The sequence below is a fragment of the Apostichopus japonicus genome, chromosome 20 (genome assembly GCF_037975245.1).
Source record: "Apostichopus japonicus isolate 1M-3 chromosome 20, ASM3797524v1, whole genome shotgun sequence".
Lineage (NCBI taxonomy): Eukaryota > Metazoa > Echinodermata > Holothuroidea > Aspidochirotida > Stichopodidae > Apostichopus > Apostichopus japonicus.
In genome coordinates this window covers 14949073-14959393 of record NC_092580.1, presented here as the reverse complement: position 1 = coordinate 14959393, position 10321 = coordinate 14949073, and the positions used below count along the sequence as shown (strand labels likewise).

At 38.6% G+C, this 10321-nt stretch overlaps 1 protein-coding gene across 1 annotated transcript in view; it reads left to right on the top strand.

Moving 5' to 3' along the window:
* Nucleotides 1-245: 245 nt before the first annotated feature.
* Nucleotides 246-10321, top strand: part of LOC139961143 (nuclear protein MDM1-like) — a 39848-nt gene continuing 29772 nt past the window's right edge. Inside the window, exon 1 of the mRNA XM_071960063.1 lies at nt 246-407. Coding sequence (XP_071816164.1) covers nt 390-407 — 18 coding nt within the window. The 5' untranslated portion in view covers nt 246-389. The remainder of the gene's footprint in view (nt 408-10321) is intronic.

The following is a 10321-nucleotide window of genomic DNA, read 5'->3' as shown; positions in this document are numbered from 1 at the left end:
GTTCTTTTCAAACCTTTCACTGTTCTACTACATGAAAGTATCCTCCAATTCCCTCATTTGAAGGTCACAACTCATACTCCCACGCACTTCCATTCACTCGTTTTCGAGTGGAAATTGCAATACAGAACAGCAGTTTCAAACAATTTATCAATGGGATGTCAATCATTTAAATACCAGTGTATATTACCGTTAATTACGCATGCGCGCTGCTTAGGACGCCCGTTACTCTACACACTACACACACTCGATCCGATAAACATCAAAACACAAAAGTGAGGATGAAGGATCTGAGTCTTTGAATCTATAAATTAAGAAGTGATTGCAAAATCAGCGGTGAATTAGAATCAAAGTAATCTAGTATGTTGGAAGGATCTCCATGAGAGGCGAAGATGCCCGGTAAAGCGAAGGTCAGTTTCTCTAAGGTTGTAAAAACGGTTCTTTTTGTGACGTTATCCGCAGTTGATGAGGTCGAGTTGGCTCGAACTGTTACTTCGTGTTACACTACAGCCAGTCCCATAACGCAGACAGCTCAACTTCACGTACGTGAATGCTGATCTGAAGTTTGAATAGCCTAACCTAGTACTATGTTAGTCTGTGCACAATGTACATTGACACATGTTATTTTAAGACCTTGTTGTCGGTGTTACAGATGCTACATAGCTAAGCTTTGACGTTCTTAATCTTAGCAGAGGTTAGCACTAGTCCATGGTCCCAGGGTAATTTAATGACACCTATTCTTGGCCTCTAGCCAATAACTACCTTTAGTACCCAAAGGCATTTACAAGTTCCTAACAGTAGCCAGCTAGGCCTGACGTTAGGCCTAGGCTAAGTTAGGCTAGGGCCTGGGAGTAGGTCCTTCGTTAGGCTTAGATTAAGTACCAACCTAGTAGGCCTAATGTAACTTTGTAAGGCATAAAGTATGGCCTATGCCTACAGGTGAATGTGGCTGCAGTGCTACGCTATACCCAGGCTAGACAAATACCAAATATGCCTAGCCTAATTAGGCTTTGTAACTTTTTCTGCTATCTTCAGTCTCAATTCTCATTACAGTAAGTCCACTGTAAATTTAACTAGGCTGGTGGGCCTTGTCAATATTTGGCAACTGTAGCTTGATAGATCTCATAAAATGAAGGAAACAAATTCTGCAACTTGCTTGATGTATTTTGGCTTCAGACTTGAAACCTTTATACAACTAGGCCTAGCGTAACTTTAATCATGCTTGTAAGTTAGTGTCCCATGGTTAGATTTTTATGAGCGAAATTTCTGGAAATGTTGTAGGCCTAAGCAATATCTTTATTGTGGTTTATATAGGTGGCATTTTATGCAAACCCACTTGGTGATACTTAAAATGACCTCAGCATAGCGCCTTGTGACAAGTTAACATTCTTAAACAAGGCTGACTTTTTCATTAATGTCTGGTGCTCTGGTTAATAAAGTGAAAGCATACTGAACACTATTTTGTCTTACTTGTAATTGCTACAAGTCATACATGCACAACCAGAACTACACTTTAAAGTAACACTGAGCTTAATCATGTCAGATAACTTAGGCCTCAATCTATAGTAGGAATATCCGTTCAGCTTGTGTGCAAAACCTTTCAGCATGTAGAATTTTTTTTGGCTTAAGCTGTGAATGATTAGTTATGGTAATTGTCCCGATTTCAATACATCCGTAAATAGCCTAGCATCTAGACTAGAGCTACGTAGTAGACTGTCATATGTGAAGATCAATGTAAGTTTAATACACATATCACACTTTGACAACTTACCGGTTTCATCAGCAGAATATTGTGTCTGAATAACAAAACAGTGTGGAGATGGTTTGTAGCACTGGTTAGCTAAATGGAGTCATCGTGGTGCATTCCATTATAAACATGCCAAACCGATGTAATATATCTAGAAGGCCAGTTTTGGCATCAAAATGTAATTATGAATAATCGCACAATCATAATGCTCAGTATAACTCTTTTGTAAAAGTTTGGCCCATGTCTAGAGATCAAACGATTGCAATATCTAAATGTGTTATGTTATACCCATCATCAATACATGTATGACATCACAAAGACATGCAAAATGTATTTATCCACATAAAATGAATACAGTTTAAAAAAAATTATATCTTGTCTATGGAACTTTGCTATCAAGATGGGAGTTGAAACAGTGTGATTCTTTAAACTTGCTCTACAATACATCCCATTTTTTTCACATAATTGTACATACTAGAGTTCATTAGCCCTATAAAGATAAGGAAGAAGCTAAATGTAGTAGCTTAATATCGTACATGTTTATTTTGATTTGGGATGATTGCTCACTTTCTGTGGGCTGGTATGTTATGATAAATGCACACCTGTCGGTTTCTGTTTGTGAATATGATACCAGGAAATTCCCTTGCAGAGCTGGTTGTTGTTCTTTGGCTTTTCTATATAATGAGTGTACGGATGAAAGGAAGATGAAATCGCAATATTTACAACTGCCCGCACTATTATCGTTTACGTTTAAATTCGCACCTGGCAATTATGATTGTGAGAACCTCAGAGTATTCTTGGAGGATCATAACAGTCATTTGAGGGAAGCAGGAGTGAAAAGTAAAAATCTAAAATGCAAAAAAACTTCTGATGTTCCAAGTATTAAATCTAGATGTAATAGTGTGTATGGTCAGAGGTCATATGAAGTCAGAGGAGGTTAAAAGATGAAAATCTTGTAAATATTCATGGTTTGGTAACAAGCATTACCAGCAAAATGTGGAGTTGCATCTCACTGCTTTTGTGCAGTGGATCAAGAGGCCTGTTTTGGTCTGTAGCTGTGGTCAAAATGTGAAATTAATACTATTTCAGTCTTTCAAAAATAAGGCAAATTTACAGTATATCAACAAACAGACCCCCACCCCTCCCTCCCCCCCCCTATGATGATCTCCTGATAAATACTCTGTACGTCTTTGACCATTTGGCAATTCTGTTGTGCAATGACGTACAGTCCCTGATAGTCTTACAATTGCAGCTATGAACACTTTGATTACACAGCTGTGTCTTTTTCCAAGTGGGGACATTACAATCATTCCATACAGCATGATGCATAATAAACTCCAAGTTTATCATTTTATTATGTATGTACAGAATGCAATCTATTATACAGTATAATAAGCAGGCCACGTTATTTGGTATAGAAAGTACTTACTTCTTTCTGTTACTGTCCTAGAGATTGCCATTTGCCAAACCAAAAAGACCTGGCAATATTTAGACTGCCAGAATACAATTAAGAACCTCAACACATGGTAAGTCAGTTAAAAATTGTCAACATAAAGCCCTGTAACAAGTATATACTGCTTACTATCAGCAATATTATTGGACTTAACTGACAAGTTATGTAGTACATTTCAGGCAAAATGTCAGGGACAACTTAATCTTAGTCACTGGATTTTTCTTTATCAAGTGGCTAAACTTGTGAAATTCTAGGCCCGACAGCATCGTTTATTTGATCCCAAACATGCAGAACTATTAAGAGGCAGTTATACTCCTGGGCAATGTAATCTCTCCAAAGACTGCTGCTGGTAGGTCCAATGCTTTCCTTTCTCAAGAGGATGGAGTATCAGATCATACTTCAGGACAGGTCTACAAGGCCTGGTGCCTGTGAAAATCATTATGGAAGCAATGTAATCTCTCCAAAGACTGCTGCTGGTAGGTCCAATGCTTTCCTTTCTCAAGAGGATGGAGTATCAGATCATACTTCAGGACAGGTCTCCAAGGCCTGGTGCCTGTGAAAATCATTATGGAAGCAATGTAATCTCTCCAAAGACTGCTGCTGGTAGGTCCAATGCTTTCCTTTCTCAAGAGGATGGAGTATCAGAGCATACTTCAGGACCTCCAAGGCCTGGTGCCTTTGAAATCCTTATAGATTTACCCAAAGAGTATTTGACTTCAACCAACTGTCTGGTCAAGGTCATGTTTTTGACTTGGAAATAACTGGAGTTGTCATTTTTGTATCCTAAGACATGCTGTCGAATCTCCAACCCCTCTCCTTCTACTTCCAACCCATTTGATATAAAAGATGGGGAATTAGACCCATTTACAGAAGGTTGTCCCAAGCTACTATATATGTTACTATTTGTTGTGGACAGGCTCTAGCATTCCCTTCATATTCCTGTTTCCTTCATGTAGAACCTGTTCAATTTTTGCCTCCTTCCTTTCAAACTTTACCATCAACCCTTTCACATCAAGCAATTTGTTTCTGCTCACATGTCATGTACATTTCTGTCCCCCCCCCAGCCCCCATTTTGTTTACACACTTAACTTTGAAACTGTACCATTACAAACTCTGCATGAACATCCTGTGTATTTGTTATTTCGTACATAGATGTTGTTCACCAAAAAGAAATAAGTGGAAGCTTAACATATATACCTAATCAAAGCCTGTGGTAAGAGCAAAAGCTCAAGTTTTGTTTAAGTTAAAAAGCATAGGTTGCGCCACAACACATTTTAAACAGAGATCAGATCAAATATCGGTCTGGATACTTGTTTTCCGAACAAAGAGCCATGAATTTAAATTTGAACATGTGCGTGTGCTACACTCACTGTTACTTCTACACAGTAAAAGTAAACGTTGTCAAGGGACAGAGTTTCACAGAGAGCTTTGTGGTGGCTTAGTATGGAAATGCCCGAGGATTTACAGATAAGTGGGTATATGGACTTTACAGTAGGGCGATCAATTCATTGGAAATGATCAGTTGATTATTTACCGACAGGTTCCTGAAACTGGAATGAAATGTGTGCATACCTTTACACCTTAACAGAAATCACTGGGTATAGGGCTTATTCATTGCATAATTGACGCTTCACGTTACGGTGCTCTTGAAAGCAATATGTACATATTTGAAGGTGATTTGGAGATTTTATCTCACTATCTGTTCGTGTATATTGCACAATTATGCACACTAATGAAACCCCTGAGGTCAGTTCTAGAGCTTGTGTGAAAAGGAGTCAAAGTAGTGTATCATATCGACTGTTCTGTGCCTCTCAATAGTAATGTGCACAGGTTAGACACATTTTGTGATACCTAATACTTATTCCTGCTCTTTTGGAATTTGACAGTATTTGGAAGCACGTAATATCTTTGATCGTTGTAAAAGGTATATAAGGAATACTTATAATAATACTAATAATACAAATACAGATGGACTGTACACGTCTTTAATTCTGAGTGGGATCAGCCCTGCTTGCTACAAGTATTGTACACCATAAGCAACTCTCTACTTGATAAAAATGCATGCCTGTTACTGGTGTTGTTGTTCAACAGTTGACAGTGTAAAATCCCTTTGTGTACACTGTACACTAAGGGACTACAAACCATATATCAATTGATATAAAACCAAGGAGGTTCTACAAGGACCTTGTAGAACCTCCTTGCTCTAATAGAGTCCAAATGTTTTCAGAGTCGTAAGAGCTGTGAGCAGTAGATTTCCAAACAGGTACAGTGTATGATGTAGTGCACTCTCTTCTGGTGTCATATTATGGCCTTCCATGTTTGCAAGTGATACAGTATGTACAGTATGTACTGTATACCTGATCCATTGCAAAGTCTTTTAAAACAAGTTGAAATGGTTGTGCTTAAAAAGGATGACTATAGGCACAAACATATGCAGATCATTGAAACACTGCTTTAAGTCTAGGTTGTATCTCTATAACAGTTTAAATTTTTTGAGAAATGACCCTTGAAACAGCTGAAGTTAATCAGTTAAAGTGACTGGACCATGTAGTCTAGTACATACATGCTTTATATAAATCAGTGGTTCCTTTAGTACAGTAGATGCAACACAAAAGTCAATCGGAAAACATTGTCAGACCTTCTGGCCTCAAATGGCGCATGAATGTGTTACAACTTTTTCAAGTACAAATGGTGTTGAAATGTCACCCAATGGTGATCTGTTGCTTACATGAAGTTAATAGAACCTGTTTTAATTGAGTTCTTAGAATTTATAAAACAATGGCTTAACATTATAAAGGCCAAACTTTGCTACGAAATTAGCCAACCAATTGGAGTATTCCAGAGATAAAGCATACTGTATTTTAAAGGTGAATATTTTGAAAACTGGAAAAAAGCTATAGAAGCACTCAGTCCTAGCACTAAATAATGTTCTTTGTTCTTGAACTATAACATGCATCAAGGTTACAGTTTTGCTGTAAGTCTTTCTCAAATGTTGTTTCAAAGATGGGTGACTGGGTGACTACAGCTGTCGTTAGTAGAATTTGTCCATTTATCCACAGGTATCACAAAGTGATTCTTTAGTAATCAAATATGAGCTGAGACTCCAAGATGTCATTTTCACTGGCAATTTTTATCAATCATGATGCAGATTAATGTAGGTTGGTTCATTTGAAACACTTGAACCAATCTGGGTAGAGTACGGAGGACCTCTCGGCTGTCAGGCAACATGTACATATTAAATAAAAAAATATGACTAAATCACATACGCGCTGTCATCATCGACAGGTAACCAGAGCCGCGAGCAAAATATCTCTTGAGATTGTGGTAAAGAAATAATTTATGGAGACTGATAAATGACAATTTTTTCTTCTTCTCTTGATCATTATAGTTATAGGGTATACCTGCACTTTTCTTTTCCTGTCTGCCTTTGTTTACTTAAAAAATACCCCATGAATATTTGATTCATTCTGTTCATAATAGAAAGTCTGTTGTGTGACATGAACAACCTGTTCTACAGGAAAGAGAATTGCTGAGTTAGACTCCTCATGATGCAGTTCATGGCATTGTTTGCCTAGGTTGTGTTTAATCAAAGCAGCTCTGTTAAGTTGATGTGGTAAATAAATTCTATTTAATTCTATTTAATACTCATATCCATTAATAATGCAAAAATAGAAAAAAAAATAATGTAGAATAAGTTAAAAATGTCATATTTGACCCTTTGCATATACACACTGTCTTGTGATTATGAGCTCACTATTTTGAGAAAATGTATCCAAATTAGGTGACAAATTTCTGAACATGAAAGTCATCATTTAATGTACAATTGGCTGGATGATACAATTTACTTCGCTCCTCGCTTACCTGTCTCCTCACAACCTTAGCACCTCATTCTACCGTGCCTATAAAGTCCTGGTAAATAAATAACACTGTGCGCCCTCTATGACCGGACCCCCCTTCCGGTCCCTCCTCCTTTTTCATTCTACCATTCCAAGTGCCTACACGCATATTTTTCTTGTGGATAGTTTCCTTGGAAAATTGTCTTGGTTTTCTTCGACGATCGCCGGAAGTTTTTTAGCTTCGGATCTTTAGAAGTTTGACAGTCCTTTCCTGACCGATAAGTATCCTTTTTATCAAAAAGGGAGGGTTTTGGGGACTGTTTTCGTAGTGCGTTTCCTCCTCGGGTTGGTTTGCGGCGGGGTTAGCAGTTCCGCGAAACTGCCTAGGTTCCCGCCCTATTCCTCCCCACGCTATAGCGTGTTGTTGTTTCCTCCTCAAATGGTTGACTGTCATACATGTCTGAGCTTTGGTGAAATTGGCAACCAAATGCAGAATGCTGAAATTGAAAGCATGAGTTAGTACGCTGACATGTACAAAAATCAATATCATTGTCTCTCCAATTGTTACTTAAAAATAAGGAAAGGTTTTTATCCATGTTCTATTTCAGTTCTTAAACTTACGTTGCACATTAAAATTCATCATTTCATTCATCATTTACGTCTATAGAAATCACAAGTTACTATGTAAGTCAGATGAAGAACTATCAGCATAGGTTATATAATACCGTTTTGACTACAAACAGATTTTATGCTATGTACAGTATTAACAACAATTCAATAAACAGCTGTAGCTTTATTTGGGTCATGGCACCTTGACTATTCAGTAACAGTTTAATTGGCTCTGGTACCATAGTTTTAGGCAATTCACTGACATGTTACCATGTCAACAGCATACTGTGAAGTGTTAACTGTGCACATGAAAATGCAAAAGAAAAGTGTAACACTCTTCTAAGTAGCAGTTTTGTATGTGTAGTGCTTTGTAGTTGACATGAATTGGCATTGCTGGGGGGGGGGTGAAGGGGGGAGGTCCCAAATGAAATTTGTTACTCTCAAAAGAAAAACTCTGGTTTTTTCTACCTATAATATACTTGTAAGCCTTATCCCACAACTATGCTGTTTTGAAACTGATATGCCCTGCTATTGAAAACCACAAAGCTGATGTAAGAAGAAAAACCATGTTGGTTAACCACCTGCAGCCATATTATGTTAAAAACCACCACGCTGATATAACATGAAAACCACAGCTTCACCCACTTAGGAGCTGATGAAGGTTATATAGTGATGAGCGCCTCACCCCCACCAAGGGCCTTATGGTGGATCCCTTTACGCCATGCTAACATGGCTTCATGCTCTAGCTGGTTCCTCTAGTGGAAGCCTACATTACTAGCATTCTCTGTCACCCCCCCCCCCCCTTAAAAGTTGCTCTCATTTTGTTGTATTCCCTTCCCTACACCACAATGCCAGACCTGCATTACTAGCATTCGCTGTCACCCCCCCCCCCCCCTTAAAAGTTGCTCTCATTTTGTTGTATTCCCTTCCCTACACCACAATGCCAGACCTGCATTACTAGCATTCGCTGTCACCCCCCCCCCCCCCTTAAAAGTTGCTCTCATTTTGTTGTATCCCCTTCTCTACACCACAATGCCAGACCTGCATTACTAGCATTCGCTGTCACCCCCCCCCCCCCTTAAAAGTTGCTCTCATTTTGTTGTATCCCCTTCTCTACACCACAATGCCAGACCTGCATTACTAGCATTCGCTGTCACCCCCCCCCCCCCTTAAAAGTTGCTCTCATTTTGTTGTATCCCCTTCCCTACACCACAATGCCAGACCTGCATTACTAGCATTCTCTGTCCCACCCCCCCCCCAATGCTGCGCTCATTTTGTTGTCCCCCCCCATTCCAACACCACCAACCTCCAAATATATGCCTGGGCAGCCGCTGTTGACATAAGGTGTGGTTTATAGTCAAGTTGGTTACTGTACATGTATGCTAACACATTTTTGCCTCGTAGTGTACATAGAGCTTCATGTCATATTTGAAGCAGGACAGATTTAAGAATGTTCACTGGATTGGTGCCTTCAGGTGGTAACATAATCTGCATTATACACTCACAATTTAGATGTATTCCATACATATATATTTAACCTATGAGTGCATGCAGATATATATCGATATATATGCAGTACATATCAACAAGTGATTTATGCTGCATTTTAGTACAGTTGTTGTTTGTACTGTGTTGTGCATACTGCACACTGTGGCTTTGTGTCCTTATTTCACTCTGGAAGAGATGGTCAAATGAACCTATGCACAAATTTTGAAAAGGAAATGCAAGCCAACATTGATGCCAACTAGAGATATTGTTGAGATTAACCTTGAATTTGATAGACTCAGTGTATAACATATAGTAGACTTGATTAGACTGGACAGAAAATAGCAATAAATGTCTGTACTTTAGCCTGGGTAAGCTTACATGTTCAGTATGCTGACCAGTATGGTATGTCATCAGATAGGCCATTGTTGAGCTTGGTTAAATCATGGTGGTCTGTTTTTACCTCCATGGTTAAATTGGGAGTCATTCTGTGCATACCGAAAAGGGCTGAAAACAAGGGATAATGTTTGACCTTAAATGTTTTCTTTATGCTTCAATGTACCACCGGTGTTGTTCATGGATGAAATATATGTCATTTAATGACTGCAAATGGTGTTGATAAGTGTTAAAACTAATGTAAACGGTGTACGTAAAAACTAGTAAAAACAGTAAATTTTGAAAGCATCTTTGAAGAGAACGGTTGTCACTATAAGAACTAGACCACACCTAGATGTGAGTTTATTAATGAATATATGCAACACTAAACAGTGACAGTGTCACCTGTGTAACAAATGCATACTACTCGTAGTTTTTAGATTCCAAATTGGAGTTAAAAGGTTGAATTGAGAGCCACCCGACGTGAAGTCGTAATCCATAAACCCTTGCAGGCTTCATCCGAATTAGAGGTCGTAAGAATAACTGCCTCATGGCCTGTATTTATTTGGCTCCATGGTCAAGTCAGCATGGTAATGCTTTGGTATTCAGTATACAGGCATACTGTACACTACACTAATCCTGTTAGATAGTAGGCTGTACTAGTAGAGATACCAGTTGTTTTCATCTCGATTTAATTATTCCTCTTATATGACTGTTGTCAGGTCATAGGACTAACTGTCAGAGCCTAGGTCTTAGTATAATAATGGGAGCCTAGTCAGAGACCTAGTTGGAATAAAGTTATGCTATTAGGCCTAGTCA